Below are 23,549 nucleotides of genomic sequence, written 5' to 3'. Positions count from 1 at the left end.
AGGCGTGGTGGTGCACACTTTTTTTTTTTTTTTTGCTGTAATAGGGATGGAACCCAGGGGCATTCTACCTCTGAGCTACACACCCAGCCCTACTTTTTATTCTTTATTTTGAAACAGGGTCTCGCTGAGTTGCAAAGGGCCTCACTAAGTAGCTGAGACTGTCCTCAAACCACGATCCTCCTGTCTCAGCCTCCTAAATGCTGGGATTAAAAGCATGCGCCACCACTCCCAGCTTTAGAGGCTGAGCCAGCAGGATCACAGGTTCAATGACAGTCTCAACAAGTAGTGAGACTCGATCAACCTAGCAAGACCCTATTTGAAAATTTAAAACAGTAAAATTAAATAGGGCTGGGAGTATAGTTTGGAGGTAGAATGCCCCTCGTTCAATCCTCAGTAGCACACACACACACACACACACACACACACACACACACACAATAAATAAATAAATATTAAAAATAAATCAAAGAAAGTTTGTTTAAATGGCAGTTCTTGTAATCCTAGTATTTGGGAGGCTGAGGCAGGAGGATCGCAGATTCTCAGCCAGCTTCAGTCTCTTAGTGAGGCCCTCTGCAATTAAGTGAGACTCTGATTCAAAATAAAGACTAAAACATAGAAATGGGGTGTAGGGGTAGAGCTCGGAAATAGGATGCCCCTCAGTTCAATCCCCAGCACCACACAAAAAAGTCAGTTCTGCCAGGCATGGTGGCCCACAGTTGTAATCCCAGTACTTGGGGAGGCTGAGACAGGAGGATCACAGGTTTGAGGACAGCCTCAGTAAGTACTGAGGCTCTCATCAACCTAGTGAGACAGTTTCAAAATAAAAATCAAACAGGGCAGGGGGTATACCTGGGAGGTAGAATGGGCTCAGTCCCTAGTATCTAACACACACACACACACACACACACACACACACACACACACACGCACGCACAGTTCCATTTACCCATATTGCGAATGCATTTACCCTGTGGCCCAGATATCTTCTGGGAACTGCTACTGCGCTTACACAATACTGTGCAGGAGGCTGCTTATTTAAGTGTCTTTGAGGTGATGAGGTGAACCAGGGCCTCTGGAATGGAGGTGAGCGCTCTGCGCTGAGCTCGACACCAGGGATGAGGCTGCTTATTAAGTTGTTTGTATCAGCAGCAGATTGGAAATGTCCCCTGTGCTCACCAGAGGGGTCAGTTAAATACAGTAGTCATCCATGCCATGCCGCTAGCAAAAAGAGTGAGGGGACTTCCTTAACTCATGGAAGGGATTCTGTGACTCACTGTTAGCTTAACGAAGAGCCCAAGGTAGTGATGTACACAGTAAGGCAGTTTTGGTAAGAAAGAGCAAGTAAGCTGGGCACAGTGGGGCCCACCTGTGATCTCAGTGCTTGGGAGGCTGAGACAGGAGGGATTGTAGGTTTGGGGCCAGCCTTAGCTACTTAGTAAAACCCTGTTTCAAAATAAAAACTGAAAAAGCCAGGCATGGTGGTGCATGCTATTTTTTTTTTTTTAATTATTAGCCTGGATTTATTTATTTATTTATTTATTTATTTATTTTGTTTGGCAGTACTGGGGTTGGAACTCAGGGGCTTTCTACCTCCAGGCTATACTCCCAGACCTATTTTTATATTTGGAAATAGGGTCTCACTAAGTTGCTGAAAGCCTCACTAAGTAGCTGAGGCTGGCTTCGAACCTGTGCGATCCTCCTGTCTCTGCCTCCCAAGTGCTGGGATTACAAGCTGCGCCACCACGCCCGGCTTGGTGCATGCTTTTAATCCCAGTACTTGGGAGACTGAGACAGGAGGATCGCAGGTTCGTGGCCAGCACCAGCTACTTAGGCCTTCCACAACATAGTAAGACCCTGTATCAAAATAAAGAATAAAGCCGGGCGTGGTGGCGCACGCTTGTAATCCCCGCGCTTGGGAGGCTGAGACAGGAGGATCGCGCAGGTTTGAAGCCAGCCTCAGCAACTTAGTGAGACCCTGTTTCCAAGTAAAATAGAAAATAGGTCTGGGAGTGTAGCCCGTGGGTAGAAAACCCCTGGATTCCATCTCTAGTACACCAAAAAAAAAAAAAAAAAAAATTGAAAAAATTGAAAAAATAAAGAATAAAAAAAATAGGGTTGGGGTGTAGCTCAGAGGTAGAATGTCCTTGGGTTCAATCTCCAGTGTCATAAAATATATAAATAAATAAAAACTGAAAAGGGCTGGGAGTGTAGCTTGGAGATAGAATTCTCCGGGATTCAATCCCCAGTGCCAAGAAAAAAAGAAAACGAGGAGATCAAAATTCATGCCTGTGTTGCTTGCATTTGCGTGAAGAAGCACTCCTGGGAAGGACACGGGCTTATCAAGTCGGCTTCTAGCCGGGCGCTAGCCATAGCTCTCCGGCGTGGTGGGCCTTGGCATGTTTCTCGTGGACTCATCACGTGTGTCCAGCTGCGGCTCGCCCAGGGCAGAGCGCGCGCCCCTTCGCAGTTGGCCCACAGGCCCTCCTGAGAGCCCCTGCTCTGATTTTTGGCCTGTTTTGGCCTCGTGTCACCCTCTGGCCTCTGGCTCAGTTTTGTCCGAGACCCATCCACGTCGTGTTGTGGGAGGTCTTTCTGCTGTGTAGTACTCCTGTGGGCGCGTGCCACATTTTTTGTTCTTTCCACTGTTGATGGACATTCAGTTGTCTCTCCATAGACATTGTTTTCACTGCCATAATATTCTTGCGTGGCTTTCGGCAGACGCACAGCACGCTCTTGCTGTCGTGGAGTGTGAAGGAGATGGCTGTGGGGACAAGAGTCCCGATGTCCCGGTTACCAGGTGGAGAATTGATTCCCTGGGCCCTGGAGTATATCAGCATGGTAAGCCACCCAGGTGGCTTTCTGTTGTGTACACGCAAACGCGCCGCACCCCTCCTGCGGCTGGTCAGGCGTGCCAGGCTGCCTGGGTGCCGCCTAATCTGCTGCCATCCCTTTGTGTCTCCTGTGCTCTCAGGAAGCCGAAAACTTGGTGGCCACAGTGGTGCCCCCCAGCCTGGCCGCTGCTGTGCCCGAGGTGGCCGTTTACCTGAAGGAGGCCGTGGGGAACTCCACGCGCATCGACTACGGCACAGGTATCAGCTGGCGCCCGGCTCTGTGCTCTGGCTTTGCTGTGTTCCTTCTCCTCGCCCCTCTCCTCTTCTTTTTATTCTGTGGAACTGAGAATTGAACCCAGAGGCATTCTACCTGCAATCCACACCCCCAGGCTGGTCTTACTTGTTTGGAAACAGGGTCTCACTAGGTTAATGGAGAGTCGCTACTTGCTGAGGCTGTCCTCTAATCTTTGCTCCTCCTGCCTCAGCCTCCCAGTGCTGCTTTCTTCTTGCTTCAGACAGTTTCAGGGGCTCTCTGCACAAGCAGAGTTTTGCCAACCCCCCACAGACTGTTGGCACCGGTGAGGGCGCCTATGGTTGGGAAGGGGGTGTGTGGGGGTCGTGATGCTGTGTCTCCAGCGCTGCACACCAGGGGGCGCTGGTGCCACGTGCGTGGTGGTGGTGCAGACCTGATTTCTGCTCTTTGTAAAGATTTCTCTGGAAGCTTCTCATCCTCTCACCTGGCAGCCATTGAGAACTTACCGTATCTCAAGGCAGCCACGTGCAGGACCCTTGCCTTGAGTGGAGGCGCTTTGTAGCCCCCGGCCACCGCATCACGCTCGCTCTCTTCCTGCCGGCTTCCCCGTGCTGTGCTGTGGACCACTCACCTAGTTCAGCCGAGCTGCCTTGGCCTTCAAGGAGAGGGCATATGTGGGCACCTTAAAGGGAAGTGTTCTCTGGGCCAGGGTGTCCTCTGCGGCCAGAGAGCCCTGCTTGGTAAGGGCCCGTCTTGCCTTTCTGCCCCGCCCCTTGTCGTGGCAACAGGCGGCAGGAGCCGCAGAGGCAGGCTCGGGAGAAGGTTCCTGGGAGCAGGACTGTGACTAAGATGAACAGGGGAGGATCGCAGGGCAGGCCGCGGGCGCTGGGTGTCGGCAGCCCCGAGTGCCAGCGCTTGGGCCCTAGCCATCCTACCTGGATGCTCACAGGCGAACGGAACTCAGGTCACACGCCTTCCAGGACTTGAGGGAGTCCTTGCTCTCAGAAACAGGACAGGAAGCCGGGCGTCGTGGCGCATGCCTGCAACACAGTACTTGAGGACAACCTCAATAGTGAGGCTTTCTCAGACCTAGCAAGAACATTTCAAAATAAAAATGAGAGGTCGGGTTGTGGGGTATGGCTTGAAGGTAGAATGTCCTTGGGTTCAATCCCTAGTGCAGAAAATAAATTAAAAAAAAGCAATAGAACAGGAAGTCCCTGAAACGTTCTCTCCTTACTCCCTCTGTATATTTCTTTTTAAGACACTGAACCATGGGGTCAGTCCACAGTCCAGTGGTTTCTCTAAAAAGAAGGAGAGGATGCCCTTTGACCTTGTAATAGTCCCGGTATTCCCTGCCTCGAGGCCCGCGGTGGCTCCCCTTGCTCCAAGGTAAAGTTGAGTTCTTTGCCATAGGCAGTAGGGCCCGCCTGGCCCGGAGCTTCCTCCATTGCTCTCTGCCGCAGACAAGCTGGCCTTCGGGCTCTTCACCCAGATGGAGGTCCTGGCCTCGGGCCTTTGCGCGTGTGGCTTCTTCTGGCTTGAAGGCCCTTCTCCCTGCCTCGGCCCTTTGCCTGCCAACTCCCATCGCCTTGCACACTGTGTGCGCCTCTGGGTCCCGCCGTCGTGTCCCATTATCAACCTGACTTTTTCCTGTGAAGCTGGAGCTGTAGGAGGGACTGCGTGTGCACTGCCTGCTGTCCCCGAGAGGTCACTAGCTCTCTGGGGGCAGGCCCTCATTTGCCACTGTCTCTCTAGCCCGGCACTGATGGTGACTGCTCAGCAGATCAGGGGGTTGCTGGGTGAGGTAAACCTTTAAGGTAAAACGCACATGCCTGTGTAAGAAGTCGGTGGCCTGGGCCTCCCAGGAGTAGAGTGATAGAATACCAGGAGGCCTTTCTGGATGGGCAGAGGCCCCGTTATCCCCATGTTGGCCTCCTCTGTGGGGCTCGCCTCTAGGACACCAAGAACAAGCCCAGGCTTTTTCTGGAAGACTGTCAACTTCAGCTGCTTTTCTCCCCCAGGGCACGAGGCAGCCTTTGCTGCTTTCCTCTGCTGCCTCTGCAAGATTGGGGTGCTCCGTGTGGACGACCAAGTAGCTATTGTCTTCAAGGTGTTCGATCGGTGAGGAAGGGCAGGGCAGGAGGTGGGAGGGAGCGAGGGGACGGGGTGCTGGAGGCTCGCAGTTGCCCCAGCTCTGGCTGTGGACAGGTGTCCCGGACTCCCTCCACCGGGGGCCCGTCAGCTCCACGTTGCCATGGGCGAAGGGAACACACTTTCCCGGGGCCCAGACTGAGCCCTTCACACGCGACTCCTTCAGTTCTCAAGGCCGCCTGCGCAGCTGTGCGCTCCTTTTGTACGGGAGGAAACTGAGGCCAGAGAGACCAGTCTGGCCCCTGAGGTCACAGCCCACGGGAGCCAGGCAGCCACTTGCCCCGCCATTCCAGTGCCCACCGGCCACCCGGTGTGCCTGGAGCCACCAGCCACAGAGGTGCCCGCACCTGCAGGGCTGTCACCTGGGCGGTGGGGTAGAGCAGCACTCCCTCGGGAGACCTCGTGTCCCGCTACATTTATCAGCTCGTCCCACGAGAGCCGACTGAGTGTGGGGAGCAGAGCCCGGTGCTCAGCGTCTTGGCGGGCACCTTGCTGTCGCCCAGGGTGTCACCTCAAGCAGCCCGCCCAGCTCCTTGTGGTCCCAGTGGCAGGAGGATGGAGCCCTCTCTCACCGCAGGTCCTTCCTTGTCTCCCCTCTCCCTGTGCAGGTACCTTGAGGTCATGAGGAAGCTCCAGAAAACCTACCGCATGGAGCCGGCGGGCAGCCAGGGAGTGTGGGGCCTAGATGACTTCCAGTTTCTGCCCTTCATCTGGGGCAGTTCTCAGCTGATAGGTACCAGAGGGGCTGTGGCCCTCACCCTCCTCCTGCCAGGGCCGCAGCGACTGACAGCTTGTAAAGCAGGGCATTAGCAGAGGCTGCTTGAAGTCGGCCTTCTGCCGTGAGCCAGTGCGGCAGCTGTAAGGGGCGGAGGCCAAGCCACTGGATCATGGGCAGAGGCGCAGAGGACGAGGGTGCGTGGCTGGCGCATAATCGACTGGTGCGAAATGCATCCCGCTTTGGCAGCAGCTGTGGGGATTTATGTTGAACTTCAAGGAAGGGCTCTTTTGATTCAGTGACCAATGTCATCATCTGTTGTTACCGAGCTGGGTGCAAGGGGACCCTCATGGAGCTGTTGCCGAGTGCTGGGGGTGGGGTGCAAACAGGCCTGCCCGGTGACACCCCCACTTAGACACTTTTCAAGGCATGGGCAGCAGCCTGGGGATGGTCAGCCAGTGGGCTCGGGGTGGGTGACGCCTCTATTTTAACGTGGAGCGAACTGCCTCCGAGAGCCTCCTTGTAAACGCCTGTTGAAGCCTCGCGCTCAGCCCCCCCCCCTGCAGATCACGCCCTCCGACCTCACGGTGCCAGTGAAAGGCGCCACGGCCTCAGGCCCGGTGCCAGCCCAAGTGCTGTATGCGTGGGGATTGTGCCATTGGTCCTCAGCATCCTGAGGGTGCTCGTATCCCCACTGTCCAGGGGACAGCCTCGCGGGGCTTACACTTGTATCTAAGGTCACAAAGCTAGAGAGAGCCATGTGTAATAGTGCTGAGATAGGAGGCTGAGATAGAAGGATCACAGGTTCAGGTCCAGCCTCAGCAATTTAGCCAGAGTAGTGAGACCCTGTTTCCAAATAAAAAATAAAATAGGAGCTGGGTGTGGTGGTGCACACTTGTAATCCTAGTATGTGGAAGGCTGAGAGAGGAGGGTTGCAGGTTCGGGGACAGTCTCAGCAATTTAATGGTGCTCTCAGAAACCTAGTGAGACCCTGTTTTCAAATAAAACCAACCTGAGAGTATAGCTCAGAGTTAGAAATCCCCTGGGTTCAGTTCCCAGTGCCACAAAAAATGAAAACAAAATAACTCCGGGCGTGGCGGCGCACTTAGAATCTCGGTACTTGGGAGACTGAGGGGGTTCGCAGCCAGCCTCAGCCACTTAGTGACCCTCCACAGCTTAGTAAGACCCTGTTTCAAAATAAAGAATACAAGCCGGGCGTGGTGGTGCACATTGTAATCCCCGCGCTTGGGAGGCTGAGACAGGAGGATCGCGCAGGTTCGAAGCCAGCCTCAGCTACTTAGTGAGGCTCTCAGCAACTTAGTGAGACCCTGTTTCCAAATAAAATATCAAATAGGTCTGGGAGTATAGCCTGGAGGTAGAAGGCCCCTGGATTTCATCCTTAGCTCCACAAAACAAGACAAAGAATAGAAAATCAGGCTTGGGGTTGTAGCTCAGTGGTGGCATGCCCCTGTGTTCAGTTCCCAGTACCACAAAACACAGGGCTAGAGACGTAGGATGGAGGTTGAACGCCCTAGGTTCAATCCCCAGCACCACATACACAAAAAAGGCAGGCAGAGCTGGAGCCTAGCACACTGAGACAGTTACGGGTCACCTAGTGAGTGCATGGTGGTTATTAAGTGGCTTCATTGTGCCCACTCCGTGGAGTCGCTCTGCAGGTCTCCAATGCCATCAAGAGACCATAAACTCCAGGCGTGGTGGCACATGCCTGTAATCCCAGGCCTGGGAGTCTGCGACAGGAGTGCAGGCTCGAGGCCAGCCGTAGCAACTTAGCAAGACCCCCAGCAATCTAGCAAGATCCTGTTTCTAAACTAAAAATCAAAAAGGGCTGGGCGTGTAGCTGGGCTCAATCCCCAACACCACAAAAAAGAGAGAGAGACTTTAAATACAGGCCAGGTGAGGGGGCAGACACCTCTGATCCCAGGACATGGGGCCTGAAGCAGGATGGCAGGCCAAGGATGGCGTCAGCAAGCTTGGCAAGACTCCCAGCACCCTGGTGATGCACTGCTTTAAAAAGTGATGCCGGGCCGATGGCACACGCCTCTAATCCCAGTCCTGGGGAGGCCGAAGCAGGAGGCCACAGGTTCAGGAGAGCCTCAGCAGTAGTGAGGCGCTCAACTCAGTGAGGCCCTGTCTCAAAATGGAAAACAGGGCTGGGTGTAGCTTGGAGGTAGAATGCCCTGGGGCTCCATCCCCAATGCCAAAAATAAAGGGGAGGACGGAACACGGGATGTGTAAGGCTGCTGTGAGCATCGTGACATCGTTCTATAGTAACTTTAGTAGTATTATTATTATTATTATTATTATTATTATTATTATTATTTGGTGGTACTCTGGTTCCTGGAAACCCTTCTACCTCCGGGCTACACTCCCAGACCTATTTTTATACTTTTCATTTGGAAACAGGGTCTCCTAAGCCAGCAGCTGGCTTCAAACCTGTGAGATCCTCCTGTCTCCCTCCAAGCCCAGGGATTCCAAGCCTGGGCCACCACGCCTGGCTCTATAGTAACTTTTTAAAACTAGTAACAATATATCTAAAATAAGCTAAAAAGCCTAGTATAATAAACACATAAGCCAGTAGTGTGGTTGTTCATTGTCAGGTGTTATACACAATACATGAAGTGCCTGCTCTGTGGTGGCACAGGATGTGACTAAGTCGGCCATAGCATCATGATATCTATCATATCACTAGGTGGTAGGCATGTTTCAGCTCTTATTGTTGTGTGTGTGTGTGTGTGTGTGTGTGTTTAAGAGATGCATTGTGTTGGGTTGCTCTGGGTCTAACCCAAGGCACCATGCGTGCTAGGCAAGCTCACTTCCACTAAGCTGCATTCCCACCCGTCCATTTTAGTCCGTTGACAGCCACATCACTGTGTTGCACACCTGTACACACACAAGGCTGTGTATTGTTCCACAAGGTCAGGCACTGACACCGTGGGCAAGACTGTGATCCTTGGTGGGTGTTGGATGTGCTGGGCTGGGGTGCCCGGGCGGTGTGGGGCCTCCTTCTGAACCCTAGGCTCTTTGCTTTTCCCAGACCACCCGTACCTGGAGCCCCGGCACTTTGTGGACGAGAAGGCCGTGAATGAGAACCACAAGGATTACATGTTCCTGGAGTGTATCCTGTTTATCACTGAGGTGAGGGGAGGGCTGAGGGGCACTGTAGGGGCCGTAGTGTGGCTCACAGTAGCCAGAGGTGCTGTCCACAGGTGGCAAGGCTGGCACCAGAGGTGGGTATTGAAAAGAAGTCCCTCTGCCGGGCATGGTGGCACACGCTTTAATCCCAGCATTTGGGAGGCTGAGACAGGAGGATGCGGTTTGCGGACAGTCTCAGCTTTTAATGAGGCCCTTTGCAACTCAGTGAGACCCTGTTTCAAAAAAAAAAAATAAGGCTAGGTGGTGTAGCTTGGAGGTAGAATACCCCTGGGTTCCATTTCCAGTACCGCAAAAAAAGAAGTCCCTCTGAGCTGGGTGGCATTGGGAAGCTGAGACAGGAGGATTGCAGGCCAGCCTCAACAACTTAACAAGGCCCTCAGCAACTTAGTGAGACCTTGTTGTTTTTTGGTTTTTTTTTTTAAAGGGCTGGGGGTATAGCTCAGAGGTAGAATGCTCTTGGGTTCAATCCTCAGTACTTCAAAATAAAAGAGGCTAGGAGTGTACCTTTTAGGTAGAATGCCCCTGGATTTCATCCCTAGTACCTAAAAGAAAAAAGAAAAAAGAAAAAAAATGTCCTTCCCCCAGATTAGAAGGAAAGCCCACCAGGCCTCCTGAAAGGGCTAGCAGCTGTGGCCCGCCAGGCTCTCCTCACCCCAGTCCAGGCTTCTGGCCCCCCAGGACTCTAGCTGGCCCTGGGGAGCAGCGCAGCAGGACTGCAAGGAGGTGGTGTGGGGAGGCCCTGCACTTTGGGCTGAGCCCGCCACAGGCAGAGGCACAGGCCCGTGCCAGCAGAGTGCAGAGGTGAAGAGGCCCAGCCCTCCGGCAGAGCTCTCACTAGGGCAGACCCGGTGTGGGCTTTGTTCACGCACATCCTAGGCCCCACCCCAGAGCGCCGCTTCAGGGTCCTAGGGCCAAGATCCTAGGCAACTGTGGACTGCACGGGGAGCCTGGGCCCATGGTGCCAGGGCCTTGCTTCTAGGTGGTGTCAGGACATTCATTCATTCATTCATTCATTCATTCATTCATTCTTTTTGTGTTCTGGGGATTGAACCCAGAAGCATTCTACATCTTTGAGCTACACCCCCAGCCCATGTTTTTATTTCTTATTTGGAAACAGGGTCTCGCTAGGTTGATGAGAGTCTCACTACTTGCGGAGACTGTTCTCAATCTGCAATCCTGTTTCAGCACGCCAAGTACTGGGATCACAGTGTAGGACGTTGTATTCACCCGGTCCTGTACCTGCAGCTCCCCACCCAACTCCAGGTTTCACCGCGCGCCCGCGCCTGCTGCGTGGCAATGGTTCTTTTCATTCTTGATTCCAAGTGCACACTGTGGCCCTGCCAGGGGGCTGTCCTCCCGGCTTCCTGCTCTGAGCCCCCTGAAGAGGGAGAAGCCTGGTTAGCAGCCTTGGCTTCAGCTCCTCCTGGTCAGTATTCGGCTCAGCGTCTGCCAAACTCCAGAGGCCAGAGGGGAATGACACATTTTTTCCAAGTCAGCACATGGAGCCCGGGCTGACGCGGCCGGCTACCGCTTCATTCTCAGATCTGCTGCCTTCAGCAGTGTAAGCGGCCCAAGGTCGCCTTGACAGCAGCCGCACAGCGCTCCTCCAGCGGAGCCCTGGGAGACCCCAGGGTGAGATGGAGGAGCAGGCTGCGGATTCTGCACCGGCCTTGCAGCCTGAGGCCAGGAGGCTAAGTTGTTTGGGCTCCCCTGGCATCTGGCCAAGCTCCTAGGTCCCTGTCAGTGTGAACAAGAAGGAAGGTTAGTGGAGCTTCAGGAACAATGGGAATCGATTCCACACAAAACTTCCTTATTTTTGGTTGGTTGGTTATGCTGGCGTAAAAACTAAAAAGCCATCCCCAATGATGCCCGCTAGATGGCGCTAAAGGCACACTGAACTCAGAAGGTTATTTAGCAACATTTGAGGGAGATTAGGAACTGGGGCACTTTTGGCTATTCTGTACCTTCTCTGTGTGGAAAGGTTGGTTTCACTGGGTCCAGGCTCATGGGCATGGTGTTGAGCTGTGTGTGCTCGAGGGTGCACCCCAGGCCCTTGGCTGGCCCCAGGGACTGCTGGCTAAGCACCGGTGTGCTCCTTCCCCACGCCCCTTCCGCTTAGAGCAGTAGACAGCATTTTGCAACCCCTGGTCTCTGACTGAGTGACCTGGCTTGGCTCACCCAGACCCTGGGCTCTGAAAACTGGAGGCTGGAATGAGGCTCAGTGCTCTAGTCAGAAAGGGGCGGAGTTGCTTCTGGAGACCCAGAAATCCCTGAGGGCTGGTGCGAGTAGAAAATTCAACAGAACAGCAAGAGGTTGGGAGGGGGCCTCAGTTGCTCTTCCTGGGTCTCTTGCTAGGGTCGCCCTGCTAGCCCTGGGCATCGTGGGTGAGGGGCCGCACTCGGAGGGCTGCTGCTACTCTGGGAAATGCAGGCCTGGCGCCTTTAAGAGCCCAGGGCAGGCAGGAAAAGAATTTCAGTTTCAATCTGGCTTCTAAATTTGGAGTTTTGGGAAGGGAGGGATCAGATTTCAGCTGGAAGGGAAGGAGCTGACAGGAAGGCGCTGTGCAGAGCCTCCCCACCCCGCCCATCCCCCTCAGTTACTGACAGAGGAACCATTTACAAAAGGCCGATTCTCTGGGGAGTGGAGAGGCAGGAACGCAGCGTCTGTGAGTAATTTCCTGCTCAATATGGCTGCTCTGACTCACACGATTCCCCTGGGGTCACTGCGGGACTGCAGCTTGCAGGCTCGCTCTTGCTCTTTCTCTTCTCCCTTTGTGGCTAGAATGAGCTCATTTTTTTTTGTCTCCTCTTCCCCAATTCCTTTTCCCCCCTCCTCTGTTTTTCCCCCCAGAGTCGCAGAGTCTCCTTCTGAAGGACTTAGGGAGGCCTGGGGCGGGGAGCAGCCCCTCAGGAGAAACAACCTCTTCCCCACTGGGAGGGCCGGGGCGCCGGGCTCCGCAGCAAGCCAGTCTTGTAGGAAGGTGTCCTGTAGTCCTCATGGGCGAGGCTGGGCCAGGAAGCAAAGTTGCAAAATGTCCGCCAGCCTGCCCAAGCCTCGGAGCCTGGCTACTGAGCAGAGCCACAGGGCACCTCCTGGGTGCTTGGCTCTGGTGCCCCTGGAAGTGCTTCAGACAGGAGGAAGGAGCTTGGGGCCCGAGGGCAGAGGCTGGGCTGGATGAGCGGCCCTTGTAGACTGGGCGCCTCGGATGCCGGGCTCTGCGGTGTGTGGACGGCCTCCCTGTCTCGGGTGCCATGCTGGAAGCTTGTCCTCACTGCGGAGCCTGCTGCTTTGGGGACTTGGGGCAGGGTTGAAGTGGCAGCTTCTTGACTTCAATCTGAGAAGTTTAGTGAGTCGTTCCTGTACTAGGAGGGCCCCAGGCAGCAGCCCAGCAGAGGGTGGGGCCTCCCTCATGCCATCCTGCTCCTGAGGGTTGTTTTTCTTTTTTTTCTTTTTTTGGTAGCAGGGATTGAACTCAGGTACCTTCCACCTCTGACCTACATCACCAGCCCTTTTTATGTTGAAACAGGGTCTTGTTAAGTGCTGAGGCTGGGCTCGAACCCACAATCCTTCTGTCTCAGCCTCCCAAGTACCAGGCTTAGAGGTGTGGGCCAGGACGCCTGGCTCCCTGAGGGCCTTTGTGTTGATCATGCCCCATTGCAGGTAGGAGCTGAGGGCTTATCTTTTCTCCCTGGAGCAGCCCCCTCGAGCCTCCATGCACAGCTTCTTCTGGAGCCCGTGCCCACTCAGTCCCAAGCCTGCTTCCCTGCCAGACTCGGCAGCCTCCTGCTTGTCAGCTTTTCTCCACAGCCCATGGCTCCAGCATCAGTGCTGCCCACAGGCAGGGGAGGGCGCAGGAGGTGTTGTGAACTCACAGCTAACGGGCACTGTGCTGGCCTGCTGGTGTGCAGGCACGTGCTTCCCTCTCCTCTCCTGTGCGTGGTTTCTGATGTCATGGGAACTTCACTAGGCTTGCTGCAGAATGGTTTTCTTCCTTCCTGGAGGGCAGACGTAGGCGGGGGCGCAGCCAGAGTGGACTGCCGTGCTCCTCCGTCATCCCAGCCTCTTCCGCCCAGCCAGGCTGGCTGACTTGCTTTTGTTTTTTATGGTCCTGGGGATGGAACCCAGGGGTGCTCTGCCTCTGAGCCATACCCCCAGCCCTATTTTATTCTTTTATCTTGAAACAGGATCTCACTATATTGCAGAGGCTGGCTCTGAACCTGCGATCCTCCTATCTTAGCTTCCCAAGTACTGGGATTACAAGTGTGTAGCACCACGCCCAGCCAGGCTGGCTTTTGAAACATGCCTTCCTGAATCTGCTGTGGGCGCCCTGCCTTGTTTCTCCGTGTCCTGCCGCGTCCCATCCCTCCTGCTGGGTGTCACAAAGGCAGCTGGTGCCTGGGTTTTGGGCAGAGGCACTTGGCCTCCTTTAGCCTCTTTTTTCTGCCCTCCTGGCACTGCCTGGCAGGTGTAGGCAGACCGGGCTGAGTGGGGCTGGGCCCTGAGAGTCCTTCCACACTGCTGCTGCTGTCTGAAGTCTGAATGGAAGGAGTTCCATGCTGAAGAGGCCCTCCGTCACTGGGGGAGCTGGTGGGAGCCGCACCAGGAACTTGGGTGGAGATTTATTTTCCTGTGGCTGTGGGATTTGGTGGGTGGAAGAATTTGGCATAGCAGGGCGTGGTGGTGCACACTTAAAATCCCAGCATTTGGGAGGCCGAGACAGGAAGATCCTGGTTCTCCGCCAGCCTCAGCTACTTAGTGAGAAGCCCTTGCAACTCCGTGAGACCCTGTTTCAAAATAAGGAATAAAAAATGGGGCTGGAGATGTAGCTCAGAGGTAGTATGCCCCTGAGTTCAATTCCTAGAGGCCCTCTTTTGACTGCATGAGACGGGTCATGAGGACTTAGGGGAGAAAAGGGAGGTTACATTTTCCTAGCAGGCCTCAAAGGCTAAGGGGGGGCCCCATCTCTGGCACCTACTCATACCTGCTTGCCGTGTGTGTGTGTGTGTGTGTGTGTGTGTGTGTGTGTGTATGCGTGTGTGCGCTGCAGGGGAGCATCTCTGGTCCTCGCCCCTCTAGCATGCAGACTTTCCTTCCAGATGAAGACCGGCCCGTTTGCAGAGCACTCCAACCAGCTGTGGAACATCAGTGCCGTCCCCTCCTGGTCCAAAGTGAACCAGGGTCTCATCCGCATGTATAAGGCTGAGGTAAGTGGGGCCGGGGACCAAGCAGAAGTGTGGGCCTGAGGCTGCTCCTGGTTCCTAGGCTAGCTCCTTGCACTGAAAACTCAAGAGCCTCCCATCTGGGGGATGGGCAGTCAGAAAGGCCCTGGCTGGGTGTCCCTCTTACCCCAGCCAGCTCAGGCTGGGCACCTCTGAAGTGGTACTCAGCTGTGGCCTGTGGCTGCCAGGCAGGGCAGGTCAGGAGGCTGGAGCTGGCTCCTTTCATGGGGCTCATTCCTGGGGCTCCCCTGGTTGAGAGAGCTGCCCTGCACTGCCCTTCCCCTTCCCCCTCCCCGCCTTCCCAGCACATCCCCAAGATGAGAAGACCCAAAAAGGGAGGGAACCTCTTTCCACCTTGTTCTCCCGCTGGTCCTCCCCGCCATCTGACCTGATGGGCGTGACCTTGGCTAGGGAGACCTGGACAGACGCCCCACCTGGAGCCAGGAGTGCTCAAGTGCCTCTGGCCCCCGAGCTGGCCCCGGCAGCTTATTAGTGGTCTCAGGCTTTGTCCTGTGGCTGCACATCTCTGGAGTGCTGGCCAGCCTGCCTTCTGTGAGGGGGCGCCAGGCAGGCTCCATTGTACCCCGAGCTCACTGCATCCATCCACAGTAGGGCAGCAGCGAACGGGCCAGAGGGCCTGTTTCAGCTTGGCCTTGAAGGGGTTAATGGTGCAGTGCCTGGACTGGTGCTTCAGCTGACCGCCGGCCCTCGCCTTCCGCCCCTCCCCCTCCGGTCCCCTTCCTCTGCTTCACATCCTGTGTTTAGGTTCCAGCCCACAGCCCTCTAATCTGAGGCTCGTCCTGCTCAGCTGCCTGCCTGCCCAGCTCTCCCCAGCCCAGCCCCTGCCCCTGCCCCTGCCCTGTCCCTCCTGGCAACCCCTCAGTGGATGCTGCTGAGGAGCCCACCGCCTGCTGTGGGCTGGCTACCGCACCCGGTGCTAGAGGCAGGACTCTCCCCAGTGGCTCATCCTGTCCTCAGGCCTCTTGACCTGAGTAGCTCTAAATGGTTTTGTCCCAGGATCCTAAGGGCAGGACCAGAGACCCTGAGCCCTTTCAGTTGCAGAGGCAGAAGAGCTGCAGGCCAACAGACTGCGAGGGCAAATACGATTCAAAGTGGTGCCGCCCTGAGCAGGGGAGCGCCCGGTGTAAGGGGCAGACTCCACGGCTGCTCACACGAGGGTGCAACTGAAAGTGACCGCCGTCGTGGGGCGGTGGGTAACAGCCCTTCCCGAAGCAGGGAGCTCGCCACTGGCCTCGGAGTGCCTGGCACTCATGCACGGGTTCCTGGCCAGTAGCCCTGGTAACTAACCCTGGATGCGCCCTGCCCAGAGCCCGGGAAAGGACTTACTCCTTGAACCCAGTTGCAGTGCACAGGGAGGGCCTGCAAGGCTCAGCAGTCGAGCCCAGCAGCGGGTTGTGGGGCCAGGGCTGCCAGCCAGCACAGGCTGCTGGAAGCTGGGTGAGGTGGCAAGCCTGGAATCCCAGCACTTGGGAGGTTGAGGCAGGAGGTTGAGAGGTTAGAGGACAGCCTCAGCAAAGTAAGACCCTGTTTTCAAAATAAAATATAAAAAGAGCAGGGGTGCAGCTAGGGTGGAACGCGACTGAGTCAGGCCGCCTTCCGCCACCGAGGCAGGCTGCTGGGGAGCAGGCCCTCTGGCGGGCCTTGCCTCAGATCTGGGGCTACCAGCCTGGGGGTCTGGCCTTACTCAAATACAGAACCAGGTGCCTCCAGTGTTCTTGTGGTGGGCCTGCTCTCCTCCCCCAGCCTGTGGCTGGCCTGGGCTGGGCTCTCCCTGCTGCTGGGCTCCTGCCCTGGAGCCTTGGGCCCGAGGGGGCAGCCCCATTCCTGCCCACACTTGCCTGTGGCTTCCCTTCTGTAGCCTAGCAGAGCCAGAGGCAGGTTGACCCCTGACCCTTTCTGGAATTCCAGGCCTGGGGCCTTTCCAAACTCAGATGATCTAAGCACCGCGGCAGCCTGGTGCCTTCGCTCTGCTCTGCTGCTCCTCCACTCTGCTCAGACTCTGGAGCCTGCTCCCCTCGCCTGCTCTCGGACCACCGCCTGGCTGCCGTGGCACGCGTGTGTATGTGTGTGCGTGTGTGTGTAGTATCGAGGACTGAACCCAGTGAGGTTCTACTACCAAGCTATACCTTCATCTCATTTTTTGTTTTAAAACAATATCACTAGCTTGTGGAGAGTCTCACTTAAGTTGTTGAAGCTGGCCTTGAACCTGTGGTCCTCCTGCCTCGGCCTTGCAAGTACTAGGATTACAGGCAGGCACCACCACTCCTGGCTTGCAACTGGCTTCTGACGGGAGGAATCGCCCAATCACATCACCCCTTATTCCTCTCAGCCAGAGCAGGACTCACCCCTGAGGCCCCACGTCTTGTCCCATCCCAGCCAGGAGGTGCCCAGCAGGCTGCTGGTTTCCATGGCAAAGGTGTGGGAGGAGGCCCAGGAGGGCAGGTACAGGCTGTGGCCCAGGCCAAAGGCTGTGGCAGGTCTCCGTGGTCCCCTCCTTCCCTCTGGGGCTGGGCGGTCCCCTGCTCAGCCCAGAGTTCCTCCCGGCCCCACACAGGGCTGCTGGGAATAGCCTGGGGTGTCAGCTGGTTCCTATTGCCTCACTCTCTAGTGCCAAGTGGCTTTCAATCCAGAGAAGCAGACACTAGAGAAAACTGGCGCTGGCCTCTTCTCAGGCTGTGTTCTCAGGCCTCGGACCTGGGGTCCTGTGATCGCCATGTCCTGCGCCCCCTGGCCAAGCGCTGTCACTTGGCTGCCTCTCTCTGCCTCTGCTTTGTGGTATTTGGCTGCACGCTCTCACGACTTGTGGGGCTGGCTGTGGTGCGGCAGGGGAGCGGGGGTCTTAGAGAGCAGGGTGGACGGGGAACAGGAGAACCAGGTAGGTGTCAGCCTTCCTTGAAGGCTTTGACTGGGCCGACCCCTGCGGCCCAGGTGGACACCTCCCAGAAGCGGATCTGCTCTGAGCCTCGTGACTGTCCTGGGCTCCCGAAGCTAGCCTGGCCTTGGGGTGCGGCGTGACCCTCACCTCTGCTCTCTCTTCCTCCCTCAGTGCCTGGAGAAGTTCCCTGTGATCCAGCACTTCAAATTCGGAAGCCTGCTGCCCATCCATCCTGTCACATCTGGCTAGGAGGAGCTGAGCTGCCAGCGCCCCCAGGCCGTCCGAGCCCTCCCCAGCCCGGCGCCTCCTGCCGCCCCTCCCTCTGTTCTTCTGTTCCACGAGGCTGTTCACTGGGTGGGTGGTTAAGCGGGGCGCCAGGAGGGCTCCGAGCAGAAGGCTGAAGGACCCGAGGGAGGAGAGACCCAAGTGGCCCGTTCCTGACCTCGCAGGTGGCAGATGTGTGAAGAGGAGCTGGCGCCTGGCCCGGCCCCTCCTTCCTGCTGCCATGGCTGCCACTGCTGCGGCCTGGGCTCTCCCGCCACCTCGCCTTCTCTTTCCTTCCCTCCTCTTGACGATGCCTTTCTGGGGCCAGAGCTGCTGCTCCTGTGGGGTCGGTTCCCAAGCCATGTGGGCCACCTGCGCCCAGAGCCTCACCTTGGCTTTGCAGACTGTACTCTGTCCCTGCTTTGCTGGGCCTTCTGGCCATTGTCCCTCCCCGGGAGTAGCCTAGCTCTGGCCGTGGCCCCAGGTGAGCTCTGGGCTCCTGACAGGGCCCCATCTGACTGGGTGAGGACTGTCTTCTAGAACTTTGCCCAGCAGGGAGGGATAGAGAGACTCGGGAGGGGATTGGGGCCGCGGGTCTGGAGAATCAGAGAGAACCGGGCTCCTCCTGCAGTCTAGGGCTGGCGCTTCTGCCTCCTTAGCCCCAGCTGCTGCTCCGCTCGCTCTCCAGGCGGGTAGAGCATCCAGCCCTGGGAGGTCGGGAAGCAGCGGCCCAGCTCCGAGTCCTCCCACCCTTTACAGGATGAGGTAAGCGAGGCCCAGGCACCTGCTTGAGTGGTGTGGGTGGGTGGGATTTCCCCCAGGCTGCTCCTGGGCTGGTCTTGCAGTCCCCTGATCAGCCCAGGCCTGCCCTCTTCCACTCCCCACTCCTAGGTTTGGGTCCACAGCCTCTGGGGAGGGGGTACTGAGAAGCACAACCCGACCCAGCCCGCTGAGCTGGGGGAGGCTGGGACAGGGCTAGGAGAGGCAGATGCAGTTTCCCAGGGGAGGCTCAGGGCCACTCCACCAGGATAGACACCACCTCCCTGGCTCTCCACCGCCCTGGGGCCTCCAGCCCCTGCACCTTCTTTGCTGTTGGGATTAAAGCCTCTGTTTGCACCTGTCACCTGTGTGAGGCACGTCCTTTCCAGTCACGTGCTTGCTCCCCACCCCCTCGCCTTGGGCTAAGGGTTTTGGTTTGGGTCTTTTCCTGGTAGTGCCATTGTGGCAGTGCAGGCTGTGAAGCAGAGGCGTGGGCTCAAGTCCCAGCACCCACTCCCAGTGCCCAGTGACTGAGTCTCCCTGATCCCAGCTCCTGCACACGGCGGAGACAATGGCAGAGCCACTGCCCCGCGCGGATGCCAGGTGCGAAGCCCTCAGCCCGGCCTGGCACGAGCAGGTGTGTGGCGACTGCGGGGCCTCTCGCGAGCTAAGCACGAGCTCTCCTGCAAAACTGCTCTGAGGCCGGGGACTGGCCCGCGGCCTTCTGCCCCCGAGCTCCCCAGCCCTGTTTTACTCTTGAAGCGGTCTCGCTAGGTGGCTGAGAGTCTTGCTGTATTTGAGGCGGGCCTTGAACCTGTGACCCTCCAGTCTTAGCCTCCCAAACACTGGGATCGTGGGGTGCACCACCACAGCCAGCTTGCTGCTGTTCTTGAGGGCACTTCCTGGGTGCTCCTGGTCTGGCTGTGCGGGCGCTGAGATGCCTGCAGTGGCTCAGGGGACGGCCTCCCATCCCTGCCCCTGTGGTGCTCCAGGGCGGGTCTCCCACCAAGGAGGCAGGAGGTGGCCTGCCCATCACCTGCCCTCAGGGCTCCTTTGGCACATCTGAGCAACCCAAAGCCCTCCACAGCTGGCCGCGCAGCGCCCCCGCTTCCTCATCTGGAAGTGGCCCTGATGCTGCACTGTGGCCCCAGAGGACACGGTCATTTCGGTGTATTTATTCGTGGCAGCAGTGAATCAGAAAATCACAGTATTCCATGGCACCGTGTACTGTGAAGAAAGTAACAGCAGTTATTAGAAAGGGCGCCAATGGGATGGCACGGTGTTCCTTGAGCTTTCTCTCAGGGCTGAGGCCCCCGGGCCAGGCCGCCGGGCGGGCGGAGCAGCTGCCTCAGTGGTGCGGCAGGGCTTGCTCTGCAGGGGCTGATGCCGAGGGCTGCGAGCTCATGTTTGTGTGCAGAGGGTCCAGGTGAGGCAGGAAGGGGAATGGGCCTGCCTGTGAGGCTGCAGCTGTCCTTGAGCCCGGTTGGAAGCCTGGGGTGAGGGTGCAGAGGGGATGGGCAGTGAAGGGCCAAGTCAATTACTTGGTGGTGTCAACTACAGGAAGGGAGGCTTGAGGGGAAGTGCAGTCAGGAGCCAGGAGGCGGTCCCCACCTGAAACCCCAGTACTTGGGAGGCTAAGACCGGAGGGTCACAGGTTCTAAGCCGGCCTCAGCAACTTAGGAAGGCCCTGTCTCAAAATGCAATATAGGGATGCCTAGTCACCTAGGGGAGGTAAGGAAGAGACACTGGGTGGCCAGGGCAGTCTGCTGGAGTCGACGGGGGAATACTCAGCCTGGGGATGGGATACAGCCACTGGAATCCCCCAAGGGCAGGAGCACCTGGGCAAGACCTGGGACAGAGCGGGTGGCCTTTCGCCCCGGCCCAGGGCTCTGCGATACGGTAATGGGAGCGCCCAAAGGGAGCCATGCCAGGGGAGCAGGAGGCCAGCTGAGGGGCTTCCTGAGGTCACAAAGCTGAGGCTATCAGGAGGAGTGCCAAGCTGGGTGGTCCCGGCCTAGGCCAGGCTCCAAACTAGGCACCCTGGCCTCTTGGAGAGTTTTGCCATAAAGGCTGGAGAGAGACAGAGACAAAGACAGACACACTGAGACTGACTACAGGTTCAAAGAAAGCTATTGTGTGTGTTACTGGGGATTGAACCCAGGGACATTCTGCTTCTGAGCAGTACCCACCCCCCAGCTTGATTTTACTTTCTGCTTTAAAAGAGGTTCTTGCTGCTTACTGAGGCTGTCCTGAAACCTGCAATCCTCCTGTCTCAGTCCTCCCAAGTACTGGGATTGCAGGTGTTTACCACCATACCCAGCTTCAAGGAAAGCTTCCCAAGGCCTTCCTCTCTGTACCGGGGAGGACCTCAGGGCTGGGCGACGGTGATGTGGCAATCCTGGAGGAGGCTGAGGGTGGGGGCGGCCTTCCCCAGGACCAGGTTCACCTTTGCAAGGGAAGGGGCCGTGAGGCCATCAGCCGCCCATGGGGGCAGTCCTAGGGGCAGTAGGAACTCTGAAATGTGGGCAGGTGGGGCACCTGGCCTCAGACAGGACAGGGAGGGTTCAAACCCATAGCCGTGTGGTGCCCCAAAGGGTGGTTGCTACGGGGTCAGCAGTCCCAAGGAGGCCCTTGGGGTGAAGGGCGGAGTGTCACTGCCTGCCATCCTGGGCCACAGACCCACACCAGCTAGGCTCCGCCTGTGTCCTCTCATGGCACCCAATATAGAGGCCCTGCCACTCCTGGAAGGGGAGGAGAGGCGTCCCAAAGAGCTGGGTGAGTGAGCAGGGTTGGCTCATGTCCTGAGGGCAGGTGTGGGCGCCTGGCCGCAGATGGTCAAGCTCTCCACACGGCAGCCTGAGCCTCAACCCAGCGGCATGAGATTCTCTAAAGCAGTGGCCTCCTGCCTAGCCAGGTGAGCCACAGGAGGGCTGCTGGCCCAGCGCGGTGATCCCGGGTGCAGCAGAAGCTGGCACACCGCAGGCACCCAGGCAGTGTGGGACGGCGATTCAGAGGAGCTGGTGGGAGCTGGGAGGGCCAGGGACACGCTCACCAGGTGTCTCAGAGGCCCAGATGGGAGGCTACAGGATGTGGGCAGCTGGGTGGGTATGGGAGTGGGAACTGTAGTGTGGGGTGGTGCCTGGGCCCAGGGGAGAAATGCTGAAGGCTCTGTTCAGGGCAGGGAGAGGCTCTGGGCTGGCAAGAGGGAGATGGAGGTAGGATTTGGTGCCGAGAAGATGGAGGAGTTTCCAACTCGGGTTCTGCGTTTAAAGATCTGTGTTGGAAGCCAGACGTGGTGGCGCACGCTTATAATCCCAGCATTTGGGAGGCTGAGACCGGGAGATCACGGTTTGCAAACAGCCACAGCTACTACTTAGGCCCTTTGCAACTCAGTGAGACCCTGTTTTAAATAAAGAGTAAAGATAGGCCTGGGGGTGGAGCTCGGAGGTAGAATGCCCCTGGGTTCCATCTCCAGTACTGCAAAACAAAACAAAAAAGCTTTGTTGGAAGCGGGCATGGTGGCACATGCTTTTAATCCCAGTACTTGGTAGGCCTACACGTGGAGATCACAGGTTTATGGCTAGCTGCAGCTACTAGGCCCTCTGCAACTCAGACACTGTTTCAAAATAAAGAATAAAGCTGGGCTTGGTGGTGCACGTAATCCCAGCATTTGGGAGGCTGAGACAGGAGGATCATGGTTCGAGGACAGCCTCGGCTATTTAGTGAGGCCCTTTACAACTCAGTAAGACCATGTTTCAAAATAAAGAATAAAAATAGGGCTGGGGGTGTAGCTCAGTTGTAGAATGCCCCAGGTTCCATCCCCAGTACTGCAAACAAACAAACAAAGAATAAGAATAGCTGGGGAAGCTGGGTATGGCGGCGCACGCTTTGTAATCCCAGCATTTCACAGCCAGCTTCAGCTACTTGGGCTCTCTGCAACTCAGTGAGACCCTGTTTCAAAATAAAGAAAAATAGGGCTGGGGTTGTAGCTTGGAGGTGGTAGAATGCCCTTGGGTTCCATCCCCAGTACCGCAAAAAAAAAAGAAGAAGAAGAAAAGCAAAGCTGTGGTGGGCAGCACTGGGCCTGGCTGGTTGGCTGGTGGGGGCTGCCGGGCGGTGGGGTGGGGTGGGGAGCCGCAGAGCCCTCAGGATCGCCCCTGCCCTCCAGCCCCTTGGTGCTCCGGGCTCAGGCGCACAGTGCTCCCCCTTGTTCCGGGATGCAGCCACACTGCTGGTCTCTGTACTCGGACTGTCTGGGCCACTGAACAGTTTGGCCCTCATCCCAGAACCCGTCACCCCACAGCGGAGCCTCGCCTGGTCCCTGGGACCATGGCCGCCCCTGCCCCAGCACTCGGTGCGCTGGCCATGGCTGCGCTCACCTGTGCCCAGCAGCTTTCGGAGGTGGGAAGAGGCAGCCACCTGGCCGGGCCTGAGGGCAGGAGGGCCATTTGCTCTGCAGACACAGCTTTTCTTTACTTGGGGTCCCTTCTGGGGTGGATGGGGACTTGTGCCAAGTGGGGTCGGCCCCCAGCTCTGAGCATCCACCTTCTGCTCCCTGGGGTGCGGCACAGGCCCTCCTCTGTCCTCAAGAGGGTGCAGTCACAGCAGACACGGGCACATCCGCATGCCCTTCCACAGAGGGCGATGGCCGGGGCAGCAGGGAGAGTAGGCCGCGGAGAGCCCGTGCCACACTTCCAGCACAGGGCTTGGGGACGGGAAGTGCAGTGGTAGGCAGGAGGCCCCAGGAGGCAGAGAGAAAAGGGGAAGGAACGCAGTGTGACGCCGCTGAGGGGGGTGCCAGGGCGGGCAGGGCCCAGCGGGGGTCGGGAGAACGTGGTGCAGCCTTCTCAGCTCCGGCTTCTTTTTGGGGGGGGTGGTACTGGGGTTCCTGGAAACCCTTCTACCTCGGGGCTACACTCCCAGACCTATTTTATATTTTCATTTGGAAATGGTCTCTTAAGCCAGCGCTGCTGGCTTCGAACCTGCACAATCCTCCTGTCTTCACCTCCCAAGCCCGGGGATTACAAGCGTGCGCCACCATGCCTGGCAACCTTATTTGATTTTTAATCTTTCGATAGGCCAGGCGTGGTGCCGCACGCTAGTAATCCCAGCATTCCGGAGGCTGAGACCGGAGGATCATGGTTCGCAGACAGCCTAAGCTACTTAAGCGAGGCCCTTCACAACTCAGTGAGACCCTGTTTCAAAGATAAAAAGACTAGCAAATAGGGCTGGGAGCCGGGCGTGGTGGCGCACGCTTGTAAACCCACCGTTTGGGAGGCTGAGACC

General features: G+C 57.1%; 1 protein-coding gene across 5 annotated transcripts in view; it reads left to right on the top strand.

The window, feature by feature from the left end:
- PTPA (protein phosphatase 2 phosphatase activator) overlaps positions 1–17,489 on the top strand; it is a gene marked incomplete at both ends in the record, with an annotated part of 35,996 nt that extends 18,507 nt beyond the window's left edge. For 4 of the 5 annotated variants that reach the window (XM_080708473.1, XM_080708474.1, XM_080708472.1 and 1 more), the window contains 6 exons: positions 2,972–3,089; positions 5,106–5,205; positions 5,844–5,968; positions 9,006–9,106; positions 14,222–14,329; positions 17,412–17,489. In XM_080708473.1, coding sequence (XP_080564599.1) covers positions 2,972–3,089; positions 5,106–5,205; positions 5,844–5,968; positions 9,006–9,106; positions 14,222–14,329; positions 17,412–17,489 — 630 coding nt within the window. Of the gene's footprint in view, positions 1–2,971; positions 3,090–5,105; positions 5,206–5,843; positions 5,969–8,987; positions 9,107–14,221; positions 14,330–17,411 lie in introns of all 5 variants that reach the window. The other variant, XM_080708471.1, reaches the window with a different exon arrangement.
- Between the last annotated feature and the right edge of the window lie 6,060 nt (positions 17,490–23,549).

Source organism: Muscardinus avellanarius (genome assembly GCF_963383645.1).
Source record: "Muscardinus avellanarius genome assembly, chromosome: 13".
Classification (NCBI taxonomy): Eukaryota; Metazoa; Chordata; class Mammalia; order Rodentia; family Gliridae; genus Muscardinus; species Muscardinus avellanarius.
Note: the sequence above shows the minus strand (reverse complement) of the source record. Positions and strands in the feature narration are given on the sequence as shown.